Below are 21,091 nucleotides of genomic sequence, written 5' to 3'. Positions count from 1 at the left end.
AACACACATATTGGTAATTCAAAATAGATTTGCAAAGAATAACAATACCAATAAGCCTAGCGATTTCCTTTTCGATTCACAAAACAAGTTTATGAACTTACTTCCTTTAAACAAATGTAAAACATTGTTTCCTAGGATGAAATCTTCACTCATACCCATGCATAATCACAAACTTTTATACAAAGTTTAATGGTTAAGCAATAAACCTTCTATTGTGTTCCTTAATACTATGTCTAACTAGAGTTTCATACACAGCATTCGCAGTTATATTTTCAATATGCACGACTTGAAAGCTATGCTAGGGAATGAAACAGTTCAAGTCAAATATTACTAACCTCAAGAAGAAGGATGATGTTGTCGTTGTAGCTCCATACTTCTTCACATTCTTCAAGTCTTCATGTAATACTTGTAAGTCTTATCCTAACACTTTCAAGCTAACCTATACGAAGTTGACTCTAGTATATAATCAAGCGACTCTTTAAATGAGTTTTGATTCACTAAAATATGACAACCGAACTTGACATACCAACGCTTGGCGGGTTCAACCGAGGTATGCTCTAACACAACAAACCAAAGGTTATGATTCCTACACAGGTACAACCTTTATTATCTCAATACAATGATTTATTTCCTGATAAATTACCTGTGACCAAGGTATTTAAAATCGTAATAGTGACGATTTGATTCGCGTCAAAGTTTTCCATTTCGATTCAGATCGTATTTTTGAATTGAGTCTCGAATGAATCATGTAGATTTTTTTTTTGTGTGCGATTCTTACTCTCCTAATTTTTACTTTTTTGCTTGGTCGACATTAGTTTTTCTCTCCAAACAGGTATAAAAGCAAATGTAATGGTTTGGGATCAAACCACTAACCTATGGTACAAACTTGTGTACTCCTAACCACCACGCCACGGCGATGTTTTGTGAGATATTTAAAACTAATTAGATTTTATAAGTTTCGGATGCACCAAAAATTAAAATTTAGCAAGCACGTATAAAGCATGTTGAACGTTTCACATAGTTTAAAATCATATATAGGTAAATTTAAGATTTAAAAATCAACCATGAATCTTCGATTCACGATTCAATATGGGAGTTGATCCTCAAAATTAGAAAATGATTCGTGTCGCGATTCACGATTTCACAACCTTGCCTGTGACTTTAGCTCCTTTTTACGTACAAGGCCAAGTCAACAATTTATTGGCTAAGGGACTGGTTATGCCTAGCAGAAGTCCTCGTACTTGTCCTGCATTTTTGGTGTCCGAAAAAGACAATAGTTGTAGAATATGTATTGATTGCAGAGCTTTGAATCGTATCACCATTCCTTATAGATTTCTTATTCCACGTATTGATGATATGATTGATTTTCTAGCTGGGTCGATTGTTTTCACTAAACTTGATCTTCGTAGTGGATGTCATCGGATTAGAATTAGAGAAGCAGATGAATGGAAAACTGCTTCCAAAGTATGAAAATAATTGTATGAATTGCTTGTTATGACATTTGGATTATCCAACGCTCCCGGAACATTTATGCAACTGATGAAAAAATGCCCAGTCCACCAATATGCGGTAGAAGATATTTGCTCTGAATTAATTAAATAAAAAAATATATTTTGCATTGTCATATATTTGTTAGTTTTGATAAATGTTGTCTAACAAACTTAATAATACTTCTCATTGCCAACCATCCCTAATTACTCTATGACTATATAATCTTTGGAAGAATTAGGATGTAACAAGGTAATAGAAACCCTTTAGAGTCCAATGGATTGTTTACTCTAAACTAAGGATTATGGCTAAATAACTAAAATAATACGATAGTACAACAAATTCATTCTCTCTTTTCGAACTTTAGAGTGACATCCGGTGAGTTTGTATACAACAAATTCATTCTCTCTTTTCGAATTTTGTAATGACATATACAACAATCGATGAATTCATTCTCTCTTTTCGAATTTTGTAATGACATATACAACAATCGATGACATTAGTAGAGGTGTAAACCGTGCCGCCCCTACACACCCCAGCCCACGAAGCAACGTGCTTCGCGTGCTGCTGTGTTGGGTTGTGCCACAGATTCAGATATGCTATGATGTGCTGTGTTAAATGGCGTGGCGTGCTGTGTTGTACCAGAAAAATAAACGTGCTGTGTCGTGTTGTGCTGGGGTAGCACACTTATTTTATGTTTTCCAAAATAAATATTTTTGAAATATTTTAGTTAGTACATGTATTATTACAGAAATAAATTAGCATAACGAAAATAAAATATCAGAAATTGGCTAAAACAATAATTTTTTTGCCAAATATGCATCAAATGTGATGTATTGTGTAGTATTTTACGCATGACATGGCGTGCTTTCTTCGCGTGCTGTGTTGTGCTGTGCCGCGTGTTGTGCTGTGCCGTCGTGCCTATTTGTCTGACACAACACAGCACATTAAACAAACGTGTTGTGCCCGTGATGGGCCGATCACGTGATGTGTCGTGCTGTGCTCGAATTTTAACGTGTTGTGTTGTGCCATAAACGTGCTGGCCCGTCCCAATTTACACCTCTAGACATTAGCACTGATGTTGTCAACAAACAATCGATGGAGAAAATTAAAATATAATTTGTTTTAAACAAAATCAGCAAAACTAGTGAAATCCAAGACTTTCTCCTGATCTTCCCTTACTTATTTTCGTTTGAGCAAATCATTCTCCTAAATTCGCATTAGGAAATTTTCATGAACACTGACAACCGCAAAATTCACAACAACATGCCAAAGAAGGCTTTGCCCCGATTCTCCGATTCAGTTTACTAGTACATGTCCAATAAATGAACTCTAAAGGTCGAGTTTTACAGGTCATATAACAATAATTTTTTTATATGCATAATTAAGCACCAACTTTACTAATTAGAATTATTATTAAGAAAAAAACAGTCATCAGTAGTCGGTGGTGTGCAAGTCGAGAACGTACCTGCTTAAAGGGATTCTTTTAATTGTTTTGATATTGGCTGGTGGGAGTATCATCATAAGTGACGCATGCATTCTGGTAATTCCGTAATTAAAACTAAATTATGGGTCACATACGGAATTTGATTTGTCATAAGATTTGGTGATGAAAACCATTTTCTGAACTATAAATAGAACAGACAGGCATAGTTAGTTTCAAACATTCAATTCAATAGAAAACAAAGCAGAGAATTAACAAAGTCAGAAGAAAGAAAGATTTATAAATTTTTGAAAGAGAAGAAAAAATGGAGGCAATGCCACTATTCAAACCATGCAAAATGGGCAATTTCGAACTCTCTCACAGGTTTGCAACTCTTTATCATATTTTAGTTTCTTCTTCGATGATTCGATCCAAACACATCCATCTCATTTTCACACGTTTTGGTTTTCTGTACTTGCTAGGGTTGTTTTGGCACCTCTAACAAGAAACAGGTCTTATGGAAACGTACCCCAACCACATGCGGCCTTATATTACTCGCAGAGAGCCACCAATGGAGGTTTTCTAATTACAGAAGCCACTGGAGTATCAGAAACAGCTCAAGGGTATGTTTTGTGGATTTCGTATTATAGTAGTCACTGTGAATGTTAAATCTTCAGGCAATGTTCTTGGAAGAATGACCTGCCAATGGCTGATCATGACCTTCCTTGACTGGAGATGGCTAGCTCAAGATCAGTCCTGTATCAATATTCGTGCATTAATTAGCATTTGCAGATGTGGGTAGTTGGGTTTATTGAATTCTCCATTCATTTTTGAAGGTATCCAGAAACACCAGGAATTTGGACAAAAGAGCATGTCGAAGCATGGAAACCCATTGTGCAAGCTGTTCATGACAAGGGTGGCTTGTTCTTTTGCCAGCTTTGGCATGTAGGCCGAGTTTCCACTAGTGGTACCCATCTTATGCTCTTTCTTAATCCAGTTACTCTCAATTTGTACATAATTAACTATAATGATTGTCATAAAGTTCAAATACTGTCAGCGTTGAACCATTTTCATTTCATGCCCGTCCAGATCTCCAGCCTAATGGAATAGCTCCAATCTCTAGTACTGACAAGGGATGTACACCTGGCCTCTACGGAGTGGATTGGACAGCTCCTCGTCGATTGAGCACCGATGAAATCCCACAAATTGTCGATGATTTCAGGCATGCCGCAAGGAACGCAATTGAAGCTGGTAATTTTCTTTTATAATTGTCTTATTTAGGTTGGCAAATACCATATATCTTTTGTTCAAACTATACTTATTATAATGCACATTGTCTCTCTCAAATGTGCAGGTTTTGATGGAGTTGAGATCCATGGCGCAAATGGTTACCTTATCGATCAATTCATGAAGGATCAGGTTAATGACAGAACAGATGAGTACGGTGGAACCTTAGAGAAGCGATGTCGCTTTGGACTAGACATTGTCAAAGCTATTACGGAAGAGATTGGAGCTGACAAAGTCGGAATGAGGCTCTCACCTTTCGGGGGATTCATGGAAGCGGGAGATTCAGACCCTGAAGCTCTCAGCATTTACATGGCTGAATCACTAAGCAAATACGGAATCTTGTACCTCCATGTGATAGAGCCGAGGATTGAGAACGATAAAACCCTTGGCAGTACCTTAACGACCAGGAAAGCTTTTAAGGGGACTTTCATTTCTTCTGGAGGTTATAAGAGAGACGACGGTAACGATGCTATCGAGGAGAATCATGCTGATCTGGTTGCATATGGTCGTCTGTTTTTGGCTAATCCAGATTTGCCTAAACGTTTTACCATTGATGCACCACTTAATCAGTATAATAGGGACACATTTTACACACAAGATTCAGTTGTTGGATACACTGACTACCCATTCCTGGACCAAGACAATTAGTCATAATGCCCAGTACTAGCTTTCTGTTTGTTGCTGTTTTGCTTATTTGTTTTTACGTGGCTTTCACTTGTGTTGTTCTTGTGTAACTTAGTGATTAAAGATCATTCAGATCTTTTATGTGAAAGCTAGTGCTGTTTTGTACTAGGATTTCATAACAGAATAAATGTTACAATTTGCTATTGTTATCGTACTTCACCCCGAGTCGAGAGATTAAGTATTTTTTTAAAGCAATAAGAACCATCATGGATTAATCATCCGCCTCAAAACTTAAGAATCTATCCCAATATATATATATATATATATTTTTTTTTTGAAGCATGAAATTGTATTAAAGTTAGGAAGAAATAACACGAGGGTACATTGTACTCATAGAGTCTGCCATTACAATATGACCAATACACGATGGAGTTGTGTGGTCCTAGATTGTTGTGGATAGATTTCCGGTTGTGCTGTCATCTGCCGCTTTGTTTGCTAACCCGTCCGCCGCCTGATTTCCTTCTCTGTAAATATGGTTTATGGTGCAATGAGGAATTTGCGCCAATCTAAGCTTAATTTATGTTATTATATTGTTTAAGTACCAAGGTGGTTCGGTTGTCGAGGTTAAAAATCTTAGAAGATTTTCCAAGTCCGTTTCGAATTGCACCTTTGGCCATTCTCGATCTGTAGCTGTTCTTGACGCTATGAGCATGGCCCAAGTTTCGGCAGTGAGCGTTGTTGTTATCCCAAATGGTTGTGCAATTGCTAAGATTGTGATAACATTTTCGTTTCGACAAATAATTCTCGCTCCTGCCAGTCCCAGATGTCCTCTAGCTGCTCCATCTGTGCTGATTTTGACCCAGTTCGGGTGGGGTTTACTCCATCCTACTAAAATTGTGGTTGACTCGGGAATCTGATGCAGAATGTTTGTAGAAGATTGCATTCCTGGTAGTACCGGTGGAAGGTTCTGTTGAGCCCATGTGTATTCCTGCTGTAGGCGGGTAGCCATTTGGAGTATTTTTGTTGGGTTTGTTTGCTTTTGGTTGTATACGACGTCATTTCTATTTAGCCAAAGTGACCAGAATAGAAAGCAGAATGTAGTGGTGGTTTGTTTACCGATTTTAGCCTGAAGAAGTAGGGATATAGATGTCTGTGGGTTTATTGAAGTGGGTATTCCTTGGTGGGTGCTCTGTGGAGTGGATATCCGTAAAATTAGTAGGTTCCACGAATCCATAGCAATCGGACAATGTAGAAGGATATGCTTTGCAGTTTCAGGGTCAGAATTGCATTAGGGGCAAATATTGGAGTTGGCGAGGCGGATGTGATTGAGTAGTTGGAGGGTTGGTAGGCCCTCGTTAAGTGCTTTCCACAAGAAAAGTTGTACTTTTGGTGGACAAGGGAGCGTCCATAGGAAGTTGGTTGGAGGGGGTGGTGGATTGTGCTGCAATTGATCTGAAATGTCTGTTAGGCATTTGTATCCTGAAGCCGTCGTGTATTTTCCTGATTTTGTGAAGGGCCAGATTACTCTATCTGGCTAGTTCTCATGTGGAAGGTGGAGGTTTACGATTCTTTGCACTGTGTTTGGGGGGAGGATGCTCAGCTTTTCGTGGTTCCAAGACCGGGTTTATGGATGAATGATATCAGCTACTGATTTTATGGGGTAGCAAAGTGTTGCGTTTATGTTATTTTCTAACTGAGAGATCCAGTTTGCTTGGATTGGGGTGGTGGATCCATTTTCTATCTCGTGAAAGAGATGTTTTTTCATGGTTGGTATGAGGGAAGCCAGATTCCTCCATAGGGGGCTTGTGGACGAGGGAGGAGGATGGATGTTTTGGAGGATTGGTTGGTGTTTAAGGTATTTCTCGTTATACAACGAGGCCACTATCACTACTGGAAAATGGTCTATCTGAGACATAATGAAACGACACAAACTACATATCGCGCTCTCACTGCATTCGAAAAGTGTCGTTGATTAAAGTCAAATTGTCGTTGTGTGAGGACTCTTATTGACTTAAACAACGATACTCTTTGCTTTCACTGACTAAAGCCAACACGTCGTTGTGGCAAGACTTAGTTGACTTATACAACGACGTCGAATAGTGTCGTTTCTATAATATGTATATTTAATTGTACGGTTAGGATTTTTACTCTTCTGATTTATGGATGGCTAGAGATGAAGCATCTCACATAACCTTATCTATACCAGAGAGAGAAACCATTCTTTTTCTCTCCGCCTCTTTCACTTTTTTTTTCCTCTCACAACGATTCAAACCTACTTCTTCTTCTGCAGATCTACACATGGTAAATCGATTTTCCACTTTGATTTGTTAATAGGGTTTTTCTCTTCTTTTCTTTCCCTCGTCTGTTTTCTCTTCTTCAGTCGCCTCTGTAGAACTTAAGCAAATCTAGGGTTTTAGTTGTGAAGAAGAAGAAGAATATGAGTTGCGCTAATATCTGGAATTCTCATCCTACGAATTCTGAACCTGTATATCGTAGTTGGTAAGAATCAGTAACAAACCCCTAATTTCTTACTCTTTTTATTGAATTTTTTTTATTTTTGCTCATTTTTCATCAGAATCTGAGGTTTCTTTCATTCGCTGTAATTTATGTTTATTCGATCTCTGAAATATTTTGTGTGTTTTTGTTTTAGGTGATTCGGGTCTTGGGACAGTGAATGCTGGTAATGAGTCTAGGGTCTTGAGGTGATATGAATCATTTGAGTAGCATTTTAATTCTTCTCAAAATTTGTGCTAATAAATCTTGTTCAGGTAACTATGTTTGAATTTCATTCAACGTTCAGGTGATAATGGAACAGAACAGTAGTTTGTTACAAATGAAAGATTTGAGGTGAGGTTAATTAGTTGAATTTTATTTTGCCTCTGTTTGTCTATTCTAGTTTCACTTGAATTTATGGTTTTCTCTATTGATTTTAGGATGGTGGTTGGTCTAATTGTGTATGGAGTAGATTTACTACTAGGTTTAAACTTCTTGGTCATGATGTGGAAGAAGAAAAGGTTACGGGGTTTTGGATTTTGTTTACAATCAGAGACTCAAAACAAAATTCCAGGTACAATTTTGAGTGAAACTCTTTAATGATTTCTTTGTGTTATCAGTATAACTGACTCAATCTTTACTTCATTGAATGTTCAATTTTGAATTTTGGGTGTCTGATATTTGCAGAGAGGACAAGGAAAATTCAGTTGAAGAAGTTGTATTCTGCCATGGAAGGTTATCGCAAAGTGTTAAAAGAGGAATTTCTGTTCTTCACCACCAAAATTTAAACTGTGGAAAGTGGTTCTCACCCAATTGATGTGATGGTTCTTATCAATTTGCAAATTTGGGTATCAAACTAGATGCATGGATGATTAGGTTAGGTACTTTTCTGTGAATTCTTGCTTTGAATTGATAGTAAATTTATGATTTTTTTTTTATATCCTTGATCTCTGCAACATAACCAATGGGTCTTGTTTAGACTACTTAGTCCATGCTATGAAAGAAAACATTGTTGGGGATCTTCCATTGATTTTGACAGGATATCTAGCATAGTCTGTGCTCAACCTTTGGGGTTAAATATATATATAGTACAATGTATGTTAAGTTTGAATGAGTATGAGGTTTGATTGGATTTGAAACTAAAGAATTCATTAACTTATTTGCATACTTAAATGAGTAGGTGTATGCAAATATATTTTAGCAATGAAAATATGTAGTTCTGAAAATGAGAACTTGTTGTCACTATTTTTAAGGAGCCTAAGGTGTTTGCAGAAATGATTGTTAGAATCGTAGTTCTTTTGTCTCAAGTCTTATAGAACTCGTTATTAACACCTTCCTTTCAGTGTTAGAGATTCCCATGGTAAGGAAGTCTTACTAAGAGCAGTGTCATGAGAATTGTGATTGTTAAGAGTTAAGGATTGCTTGAAATTGTTGCCTTGTTGGGTTTGCATCTGGACTCGAATTGGCAAGAGAACAAGTTCTGAGGGGAGCTCAATACCAAAAAGAGAAACACACATTTAAACACCACGGAAACTGCACATCATGTGTGATGAAAAGCCTGAAAGAAGATGACTCTTATTCCTCTTTGATACTAGCAACTTGGGGTAAGATATCTGATGTTATAAGCAAAACCATGATATATTTGACTGTACAATTAAGTTGAATTTTTTCTGGTCGACGTCCTTTGAGAATTGTTAATCAATTGTTATAATCGTTGGGCTTAAAGTAAGGTTGTGTTGATTATTGTTATGGGTTGGGTGTAATTTTGAAAAGGGATTTATTTGCTTAGATTAAATGTTCCGTGTAGAAAAAAGAGCATTCTTATCATGTTAGTTGGATGAAATTTGTGTTTCAGACAACTACATTGTATGCTACTGCCTTTAAAATTACATGTGGATTAGTGTTTGGTGTATACAACATCGGTATATGGTGATTAGATCAGTTGTGTACATGTGGTTCTTGGGATTAATTGTAGTGCCTTTGGCTCAATTATTATATGCCTTGTCGAGTTCTCGAAAAAAATTTGTTAATTTGATGTAGTGTGAGTTATGGACTAGTACTGAGGAAAGTACTACCAAAACTAACAAGACTGCCACGTTTCTTTTGAGAAAACTAACAAGACTGCGATCTCATTATTGTTACAGTGGGTGTTTTCTCAAGTATTTTAGATGATGTGTTCTAATACTAAGATCGCCAGTAGGTTCGGGAGCTCCTAGGGTATACTGATGTGTTCTCAAGTATTGTGAAAGGTCTGACTTCGGGGGTATACGGGGTCTTCTTATAGGACTCCTATGTAGAGAACTAGAAGAATCTATGTAGAGGCATTGCGACTAGCCTATGTAGAGGCACCCAAAACTCTAAGTTTGGGGGTAGAGAACTAGAAGAATCTCTTGAGCATTTTAAGGACTGGGAAGATCCGGAAATCCAAGCAATAATTAAAGGTTCGTCTAAGAGTAGTGAAAACCCTAAGTTTGGGGGTAGTAATGATTCTTGTGATCGTCAAGTATCCCCATTGGAAGTCCCTAACTTGGGACTCAAGCCTAGTGAGGTATTCCCTGAGTCTATTCAGACTCCACAACCCGATCCTCCTGATACTGTCCATGAGAAAATCCATATTTAAGAGACCCTTTTTTCGGATGAATCTGTTTGCCGAGACACTCATATGACGCCCAAGTGGGCACCTCAGATAAATTCAGTTGTCTTGCGAGAAACTTTAGATCAGGTTGTGCTCTATCTGCTCATTTTTCTGATCTTGAGCATTTGTCTCCTATTCATGGCAGTTCTATTTGGTCCTATGGACCCACAATTGTTTCGACTATTGGTATACGACTTTGGAAGGTGACAATTCTTTTAGAGGTATTTGATGTCTAGCTAATCACTATAAATTTAGCATTTACTGGGAGGCTCCCGCGTTCATGTGATACGGTAATATCCTTATTTCTTTTCCCTCCAGTGGTAATAGTTTCTCCTTGTTCATGCTTTTAATTTCATCTTTAGAACATTGAGGACAATGTTAGATTTAAGTTTGAGGTGGGGAAGAAACTTTTTGTTAGTTTTAAGTTGTGATAAATAAACTCCAGATCCTAGAAATTTATCGTTATTAAGGAGGGCACTATCCAATCTAAGTGGATGGAAGCATTTTGGTTTTAGGAGTTGAGGAACCAATATGATTAGATGGCAACATCTAAAGAGTCTATTCATAAAAGCACAGAGCTCAGTTGTTAGGAATAACATGATAGTTTCACCATATCTCGTTAAGTCATTTTCACTTCTTTTTTGTTGTTGTTTTCTTTTTAAATATGTTTCTAAGTGATTTGGTGGGGCTCACGATTCAAGTTGTTACCAATGCTAGGGTGAATTAGAGTGATTGAGATACCATGAAAAAAAATGAAAAAAAAAAAAAAGAAAAAGAAAAAAAGAAAGAAATTGAGACCAGACCATTTGACCAAAAGGAATAAATTCAATAAAGTCGACCACTGGTACCCTTGTATATGCCAGTTGTGTTGACCTAGAGTTAGGTTATCGACCACTGGTACCCTTGTATATGCCAGTTGTGTTGATATTAGTCAGACTAGTATCTCAATCCATTAGGATAGGTTCATTTTGGCGGAGGCCTTCAGACAGATATGGGAAACGCCGTTCACTTAGTAAACATCAAAACCATATATGTTTTTCTATATCCATCTTCTTGATCTATACATGTGATTAGTTTTGACTCCGAATATGATGTCCATAGTGCAACTATCTGAGTAGAGTTCTGTCACTTTATATGAATTTTAGTATGCTTGAGTGAAAACTCGTGTACAACAATTGGAATTTCGCATCAGGGTACTTCTTCCTGTAGTCAATAAGTATGCCAACCAAGGAGATTCTTTAGTGCCTTCCAAGGTTCTGCGTAGGTAGCTAGGGTCTGGAGTAAAGATTTTGTGGGTATATCTCTGGTAAGCCCTCTCGAGACTATAACTCGGCCACTAGGGCCACCTAGGGGTTTAAAGGATTATTGCATACGCTAAATGCAATCGACGATGCCTGCGACAGTGAGTTAGGATTTTATTTTGTAGTTTTGATTTTCTCGGGACTAGCAAATAATAAGTTTGGGGGTATTTGATAGACACATTTATGTGTCTAATATATCTCATCTGTATATATTATTAGTGCTCGATTTTGTACTTATTATGGTCTTTTATGCTTTTGTAGGTGTTTTTGGATAAATAAGGCTTTGCGGCAAAATTGGCTAAAAATGTGGCCCTTGGATTGCCGTTGATAGTGTACCGGAAATACCCCGGAGGAACCCTGAAAAAGTGCAGAAAACATCCCAGAAGAATTGCTAAAGGCACCCCTAATTTGGATAAGGGGCACCCCATTTCAGGGCATGTACTAAAGGGACACCGGAACTGGATAGGGGGAGGTCATCTTCAAAATTCAAAACAGAAATTGGCGGGAAGAATTGGCTGCAGCGACAACAGTTTTGGAGTTGAATTCTTAGCGAATTCTGAGGAGATTAAACGGGTGTATTTGGTACCTACGGACTCTAGAAGACATAACAGGCCTAATGCAATCGTCTAGACCCATCCAATTGGGCTGGATAAGTCGGAATAATTGATCAAAGTCCCAACAAGATACGGCTTCTCTGTTTAGGGTTTGGGATTGGTCAGAGAGATTTATGGGATATTCTTGCGTGGATATATACCAATTCAGTTCATTCCAAGTCAGAGAATAGTTTGGATACGAGAGAATAGCCAACAGAACCACGTGAATCAACAGGAAAGTGATTTTTCTCCAAACTGCCCGAGAAGAATAATGAGATTATTCTCGGATTTGATCGAGTTTCTAGGAAGTTGGACAGATATAAATAGCTGTGTTTTCATCATAGAAGGGTTAGAAAACCTTAGGAGAGAGTTTAGAGTTCGGGATAGACGAGAAGAAGAAGTTACAAGAGATATTGTTTTTGCTGCTACCATTGAAGATCCTGAAGAACACGAAGAACAGACTCGCAGAGTCCGTCGTTCTTCAACAGTCTTAATATCAATACCCAAGTGTCGTTGTTCTACAGCAGTTTACTTCTATCGATTATATTCAACACTTACCCCTTTGTAATAGTGACGCTGTAACACTTCTACAGCGTTGCTAATTCTTGTTTCATCTTATATACATCAATAAAAACACCTATTTTAGCCATGAATTTATCTTGTGAGTGTGTTTTTGGGATGAGGAGCTAAACCCAATCCCATGGGTGATGGAGGAAGCCATTCTTCCAAAAGTTATGTGGTAAAATTTATTTATGCAATTCTTTTATGATTAATTGCACCGAATGAAAATTGAGTAAATGATTTTTATGAATCAATTGTGTTTTCCCTTGATGAAGTATGCTTAGTATATTGCTTTTGATATTTCATGCTTGAGATTAACAATGGATGTTTTGAAAATATGATTTAGGCAATGATTAGAATCACAATTACTTTTGATTGGAATTATAATGTCTAGAATTGCATGATAAGAATTATCATTGAATCACATGAATTTTGGTGTATGGTGAAATCCTGAACCCTGGTCTTTCCATAATATTTACATCACCTTTGAATTTAATTTGTTTTATCTTTATTTTTATTAAGTCTAAAAAATTATTTCCTTCACAAGTCTGAAAAGAACCCAGTTTTTACCACAACTACAACATCATTTGAAAAACCACCATAAGGTTATCGACTACAGGAGTTACCAATTGTATAGTGTCCACAATTGAATTACTACTGAGAAAACAGAGATAAACTTGGAAATGAAATTGACTTACAATTATGTTTTTGTTACTATATATTAAGTTAGTTTTGTAAAGTACTATTATCAACTTTTTTTGGGAAATATTATGTAACATCATATTTTGATAAAAATGAAGCCTAGCTGTCCAGCTATGGTGCCAACTCTTTCCAACCTTATGATGATTTTCTTCAGCGACTACACTACAGTTTTAAATAAATCTCTTAATGACTTCGTACCTGAACAGGTAAACTATGCATTATTTTATTTTTAACTTGGTAGTCTATAAGGTGACATTTCATTGCAAAAAATTTGTTGTCGTTCGAGTAAGTATTAATTAGGGAGCTGACCAATTGAATTAGGCATGGGATGTGACCAACTTTTAAAAATGTTGGTGATTTTTATTTGATCATTGCTAATGTCATTACAGTGTTATTGTTGCAAGTAGTTCCTTTGCTTTATTCATATGCATCCTGTGAATTCAATGCCATATCCACTGCCCAGGGTCACTACCTTGGGGATTCGTATCTAATTATGTAGGCGCTAAAATATCTTGCCGGTGCATGTTCCGGCTGCAAACCAGTGATATAATAAAAGGTATTTTTAAATTGTAAGGAAAGTAATTTATGGACTGTTTCACATGAGAATTCCAAGGACCTTCAAATAATGTTAAGGAATAAGTCAGATTTATAGCATCAGTTGTAACAGTAGAATCCCTCACAAATGGGTACTGGTGCATCTGATCATGGATCTTCAGTTGTAGAATCAAGAACAAAGGTAAAATTAGTATTGGAGATCGTATATCCTCTATGCTTGCACATAGATAAGTAAGACATAATTTATTTAAGGAAGATCCACTTAAAAATCTCAAGTTAAGTGTTTTCCGTTGTTTTTCATTTCTTAAAGCATCAATATATTTCCTATCTAAATATTTCGTCATTGACACATGCATCTTTTGTGTTTGCTGCTTCTGCAAGTATTCATGGTGGCATCATATTGGACTTCCGATTCAATTCTTCTATTATGAGGTAGAATTGATTATCATGGTACATTCGTCACTGATGGAGTTCTTTGGTAAATATTAGGTAAGGTGCACCAACGACTTCAACACAAGCTATAAACTTGGGTTTATATTTTTGGGATAGTATATGTGCAGGAAGTAGAGGATTCGGTAAACTCTCTTCTTGCTATGCTTATGCATTATTTTTGCTTAAGTATCATTAGTTAAATCCCAATTACAATAAGAAATGGTACTTGCTGTCTTCGCCTATGGAAGAGCACATGGTTCTCAACCATGTAGATGTGGGTTCGACTCCCACAGATGGCATATTTATTTGACTAAGTTCAAATTTACATGCTTCTGATGACAATATTATCTATGGATTATACAGATTTGAAAAGTGTTATATATCATATTGGTCATGATTTGCGACTCCAATTGAAGTGGAACCTGGAACCATGCATAGCAAAAGGATATATCTCATAACCATAATCAGAATACCAAGGAAGGAAGTTAACTAAAGGACTGCGGCAATTGTCTTAAAAACTTTCACAATCGTTGAGAATTCCATGGGTGTTATCTTGGGTGGACCCATCTAGGACACTTATCTCTGTTGGTTTCTTGGATTCGTAGTTTTGTTAGTTTGTTGTTCGTTATTGAGTAGATTTTCATGTACATTATTTTAATGTTATGGATTAACTATGAAGTTCTTGGTGCTTTAGCTAGCTGCTAGGAGTGGCGAACGCTTCGCTTTTTAACGTTATGGCTTAACTATGAAGTTGTTGATGGTTTAGCTGTTAGGAGTGGCGAACGCGTCGCTTATGACTCCTGCCGACGTTTCCGCGACATTGTGGTGGAAAAATAGAGATTTCCCACAAAACCCATATATTTAGCTTAAAAGTAATGATTTGTGGTTCTTAGATACTCATTTTAGATTAAAGGTACTGACCAAAAGTTTCTCCAATGGGATTTATTTTACCAATACGGTGTTTGGATACTATTTATTCTGTCTCGAGGGTACTGACAGAAGAATTGCTTTTACCAGTATGCTGCTCGCTGCACCACACACAACAATTGATCAAACAAGGAGCACATAAGAGGTAAGAAAATATTTTTATTGAGAAAACATGCTTTAGTTATGCAATTTTGCATTGTGGCTCTATTATCTATAATCCTACTTTGGTTTGCGTTATTATGACTTAAGTTCTAACTCTCTTACAATTATTTATTTGTGACATATCGTTTATCTTTGGATGGTTTTATTGGAAGAAGAACTCTTTTATCCGTCCATGAATATGAGAAAGTTATTCTTTATTTTTTATTTTGCGGTGAGCAAAATAATGCTAATTGTTTATTTAAAAGTTAAGTAATGAGTTGTTGAGAATAGTCCCTATGGTATTTGTTTAAGATTGTGCAGTTAATAAGAACGAGTTGATTATATTTCTTACTCATTAAATTATTTGTTTACATTTGCGGCGATTACGTATCTTCTTCTAGTTAACCATGCTGCATTCAAAGGAAAAGTATACGCAAAATATCAGATAGACGTGAGGATTTTACATGCACCAGATGTGTGATCAAGAGCACCAACGATTATTTCGATGTCAATGAACAATTGAGATAAGAAATAGAAAAAAAATCGACAGGCTTTTCAGATTACTAAGTCCAAACATGACCGGAACACGTTTTTACTATTCACGTGTTTAATATTATCTTCTGCTAAGGGTTGTAAAGCAGAGCTAAATAATTAGAAGAATACAAAACGAAGTTTGCAAAGTTGCCAAGAAAAGGAAATGTGAAATAAGAATAATAGTAGAAAGCTAGAAGAAAACGAATTCAGAATGAATCGTATAACAAACATAAGATGTCTGTCTTAATAACTATAAGAATCCCTAAAATAGCTTGAATTCCGAAAAACGTACGAGAATAATACAGACACAGTTGTTCACTATAATAACTTCAATTATTCGGAAGCTTATAGAAAGTGTCACTGAAATTAGCGGGCTTATCTGGAGTGATGATGAGCTTGATGGCTATCTATAATAGACAGAAAAATCAATTAAGAATACAAGATCAGGTAATTTATATGTCTCCAAGCCTATCTCCGACTGATTACAGATTGTGGGATTTGAGACATGATATGGGTGTCCATGAATCTGTTGTGTCGCGGAGAAACAAAGATAAAGGAAATCTCATTGTTTTGGGATTAGTTTTCAGAGATTTAGATAGTGGACTGATGAGTATTTATTATTTTCTAATTTGAATAGTAGATGGTTTATTATTCTTCAATTTTTTAAATTGATCAGTTCTTGAGGATTGGCAGCGTTGCAAGTTTAGGATCATCCAATGCCTTCCCGGAATACTCTAAATATAATTAGTTAGTTAGGATGTCACGAACTTTGGTTTACGTAGTTGGTATGCCGAAGGTGATTACATATGCCAGTGTATTTTTGGATTTAAACAATCTAACATCGAAGAGTAGATGATTGTACTTGGATTTGAGATAGCCATGGAGAAAAAAGAAAAGGAGAGATAAAACCCACTAGAAAAATCTGAAGATCTTTTAGTGATTTTCAACAACATTATGTTTGGGTTAAACAAATAGCAAACTCAAAGGAAATAAAAGGTTCTGCTGATTAAGTTTGTTGTGCAAAAAAGTTATGTTAGTTTAGTACTAGCCCAGCCCAGTTATCAGTAGAAGAACAATTTTTTGACGAGTTTAAGTCAGATAAATAAATATTTTTGTCATGCGCGATACCACATTTTGAATGACTTCTGCACTATGTTTTTTTTATAATACATGACAATTCCTAAATCCAATTCAATTAGACTTGGTCTGGGGATACCTGTTTTCGACAAATACATGGAAGATAATTAACTTCTCACTGAATTCAATTTGCAGATAGGCCAAATAGCCACAGTTAATATCCTAATTGGTTGAATAGAATTACTATTGCAAAAAATAGGTGCACATTCCACACATGAAGGGAAATATATATATATATCATTTTCTCGATTGCGGCCAATAATACGTAGAAAAACACTAGATATCTTAAACTATCCTAAACACTAGATATCTCACAATTTTGGTGCTAATTTTACTTTCTACAGAGTGGAGCCTATAATGGATTTGAAGCTAATATTTTAATACCTTCCTACCAAAACTAATAAATAGTATGAAACGTATAGCTCCACCATTTATCACTTTGAAAAATTATTTAAAGTTGACGGTCGAAGTTGAAAACCCGTATATGGTGAGGTTTGGTACCTCTAAATGTACTATTTTTTATACGAATGTAGAGCTGTATAAGGGTAACATATTACTAACTTCAAATTCATAGTTGTGTGGTTTTATAAAATAAATAAATAAAATGTTGCAGAGATTATATGATTGTGTGAGAATAACCATATCAGCAAATCCTTCTCCTAAATAAATACACCACTTTAGAGTATTTAGGTGCTACAACATAGGAATGACATGAATTTTGTTCTACAATGTACAAAAGCAAATATGCGGAGCACGTGTGTTCTTTATTTATTTTCATGTCTTCCAATATTTTATGCAAATACTATGTTACGCGAGCATTCTTTCTTTATAAAAGGATGATAAAGAAGCAAAGGTGTTGTTGTGAAGAGACAGTCAACAATAACATACGGGAAGTGATAAGCAACATGGACAACATGCCAACCTACGTTTTACATCAAATGATAACCCACATTTACATGTCTTATCTACGTGAATTAATGCATGATCTCGTTACTAGCAATCGATTGTTGAAGAGGCAATGAATTATTATGCATGTAATAAATATATACATGCAGTGTAGTTATTTCCATAGTGTAACTTGATTACGTAAAAATTTTAGATATATTTTGAACTGTCAAGCATCCCGATCATTTTACGTAAAAAAAACATATGGAAAGTGAAGCATTATGCAAGGAGGTAGAGGAACACAACGAAAAACAGTCATAAGATGGCCAAACGAAACAAGCTAATGTATGCTTCTCTATTGAAATTTTTAGGAACATGTGTAGATTATTAATTCATCTTATCGTTAAACTTTTTGATAGTCTGTTTGACTTAACGAGTTGTCACGATATACAAGTTTTTGAGCAGTATGCCTATCAGATAAATTGATCAATATAGCAAGGAGAAACAGTACATGAAGGAAATTGTGGAGGTGGAATGAACATCTTCCCATGAAATATATGTAGATTAATGGTATTAATGTTCTATGTTTTTTATCAATGTTTTGCGGCATTTTTTTATGATAACTTTATACTACTATGCTCACTATTTTATTATAATCGACAAATTATTCAGCAAGCACGTTGTTCGGAAGAAGCCCTTCGGAAGATAAATGTTGCATCCTAAGAAGACAAATGTAGTGTTGAGTTTGAATGATCCTATTCTTATAATTTTTTCGATGATAACTTAAAAATTTTAGTTATTATTAAATGAAGTTTTGTAGAACAAACAAGCCGTGCGAAAGAAGCCCTTAATAAAAGAGGTGCAGTTTCCAAATAAGTACAAAATATCTAATGATCTGTAATGTCACGTTTGAGTTTTCCTATTTTTATGGTTCACAGTAAATTATATGCTTCTACATTGTTGATAAAACTTATTTATATAAACATAAGTTATTCAAATAATTCATATATAATGTTGTCTTAAGAATTGCGCCAAAAATTTGAAAATTATATCCACATAGACTTTGTCATCTTTAAATACCCAGCCGGAGTCTAAGAATATTAGTTTGGTTAGAAAATTAGTATACCAGAAACTACCAACAACCCACATAAAGATGTGATTGATGACACTATCATGAAGCCCATGGATCTAATTGTAGGGACTTTGGGTTCAACATAGATTCAGACGTTATTTCTATAGAGAATTGTTCATTAGTCTACGTGTATTTTAAATTTAATTGCATACATATTTATTCATGTACCAATTGTTGCTGAAGATTTTACATAAGATGATTCAAATGATACTTCATCCAATAAACAAAGTGACAGAGATACATAAATTAAGTGTAGTGAATCACAATATTGTTCAAGACTTATTAGTACATCATTATCTTGGAAGAATAATATTTAAATGCTCCTTATGTGGAGCATTGCACTAAATCGATGGCATGAGGGTTCTGAGTGCTTCTCACCACACATGGAACTTAGATATGGGAGTGCAGAGGATTGTTACCCGGTGAAGGAAAAATATTTATTATCATTGAAGAATGGACGTTTTGTGCTCTTTGTACGGGGCGAGGCACTGTATTGAAGAGATATTGAACAAATCATTCAAGAAGGAACCAACTTATGAAGATGTTGTCGTCATGAAAAAAGTAAAAATCCTTTGTTGATTGAATCTCTCAGACTTTAAGGGATTTATTTGAAGGTAATGATTCCATGTCAAGTTATTTTGTATCCATATCAGAGAGTATAATGCTTCGAATGCTTTTACCTGTCTTGGTTTCAGTCTCGATAAAAGAGATCCAAAAAGCAAAGGTCCAAATTTATTTCAATGAAGGAAGAGAACCATTTTATTCCAAGTTATATATATACAATACTAATCAGACCCTTACTGTTCGGGGAAAGCAAAATCCCCAGCTAGACCGAGATGTTCTTGAGACAATTCATAATCCATTCTCTAAACCTAATGTCTTATGCGCCAAGTATTCCTCCATACACGAGATTCTGAGTAATGTCACTCCCAAAGATAAAAATATGAAAGTCATTGGTGTTCTTAGGCATATGTTTGATATTTATCAAGATTCAATATATATTACACGTTTTAATCATCACCCATATACCTTCTTGACAATGACCGTGAATTCTTTTGGTCATAAATTAAAGAAAATCTTTTACTCAACTATTATGCTTCTGATCGTCGCAGTCTACTAACCCATTTTTCGAATTAAAATGGTTAAATAATTCAATTGATGGGAAAAAAGAGAGAAATGTTTGGTAAAGTGGTAGCACATGTGTTACGATTGAATTTCAAAAACATAGAATCGCCTAATATGCATGCTCTTTTGTTCTAGGAGGGTTCGGAAAAATTAGTGCATAGGAATAGGTTAAGAAATTTATTTGTACCAAATTTCCAGACAAAAAAACTAACCCTATCTAATCGAAGTGAATACTAGAGGAAGATTTTTTTAAGTACGAAGAAGAGGGTATTTCATTAAAGAAAGGTCATCAGAAGCATATTCTGAATCGAAATCCTTCTCAGTATGTATTCCCTTCCATAACGATTCAATCAGGTTAGCCAGTGAAAGAAGGGAGAGGAGACGCAACTACTTAAGACCATAAGGAAATGTATATAACCCGGTCCATATGGTTCGGATTCGATGTGCATCAGAAATGGAAAGAGCATCATATAATATCCAAAGAAACACGAGGATAGTACAATCATGAAAGAAGTTGTACCGAATTTATCAGTGACGCGATGAACGAAACGAGGTGATCATCCGCAACGAAATAATATATGTATTGTTTCGTACAATCCATATTCTTCCAGGGTGTTTAATTTTCACATAAATGTTGGGATCTGTGAAGTGTAAGGGTTGTTAAATACATACATAAGTATGTCTATAAAAGTCATAATTAATGTTGCACTAGATACAATTTCAATGTTTCTACGACTAATATTTCATTCTTTACATCACAAACGTAGAACTATGACAACTTTTCAAGTATGTAAATAAGAATTTTGGGAAAAAACTGTTAATATAGATGAAACTGAGTCACAACTAAAATCTGAAATACAATTCTTGGATACAATCATCGACATGCGTCCAAACATACTAGAAATCATTTTTTTTGGGTGGCGGGTGAAGAAATGAATATTGCAAGACAAACAACCGAAAACAATATAATCTTTTGAGTCATTTGAATCTAAAATTCAATTGTTTAAACATTAATTCAAAGCGAAAAAAATGTAAAGAATGTAACAAATAAGAGTATGATATAGAACAATTTAAATAATATAAGAAACTGAAAAAAGACTAGAATGACGGTTCTTA

General features: G+C 35.6%; 1 protein-coding gene across 1 annotated transcript; it reads left to right on the top strand.

The window, feature by feature from the left end:
* Window positions 1-3,158: 3,158 nt before the first annotated feature.
* Window positions 3,159-5,041, top strand: LOC113354013 (12-oxophytodienoate reductase 1-like). The gene is made up of 5 exons (XM_026597468.1): window positions 3,159-3,295; window positions 3,394-3,534; window positions 3,748-3,878; window positions 4,001-4,162; window positions 4,266-5,041. Exons 1-5 carry the CDS (start codon window positions 3,237-3,239, stop codon window positions 4,844-4,846), a joined length of 1,074 nt encoding a protein of 357 aa, XP_026453253.1. The 5' UTR covers window positions 3,159-3,236; the 3' UTR covers window positions 4,847-5,041.
* Window positions 5,042-21,091: the final 16,050 nt, after the last annotated feature.

Source organism: Papaver somniferum, chromosome 2, assembly GCF_003573695.1.
Source record: "Papaver somniferum cultivar HN1 chromosome 2, ASM357369v1, whole genome shotgun sequence".
Classification (NCBI taxonomy): Eukaryota; Viridiplantae; Streptophyta; class Magnoliopsida; order Ranunculales; family Papaveraceae; genus Papaver; species Papaver somniferum.
The sequence above is the reverse complement of the archived record's forward strand: the minus strand, read 5'-3'. Positions and strand labels throughout refer to the sequence as shown.

Coding starts and splice junctions, on each gene's coding strand:
- LOC113354013 (XM_026597468.1), top strand. CDS start 3,237: ATGGAGGCAATGCCACTATTCAAACCATGCAAAATGGGCAATTTCGAA. Junction 3,296..3,393: donor AATTTCGAACTCTCTCACAG/GTTTGCAACTCT, acceptor TGTACTTGCTAG/GGTTGTTTTGGCACCTCTAA. Junction 3,879..4,000: donor AGGCCGAGTTTCCACTAGTG/GTACCCATCTTA, acceptor ATGCCCGTCCAG/ATCTCCAGCCTAATGGAATA.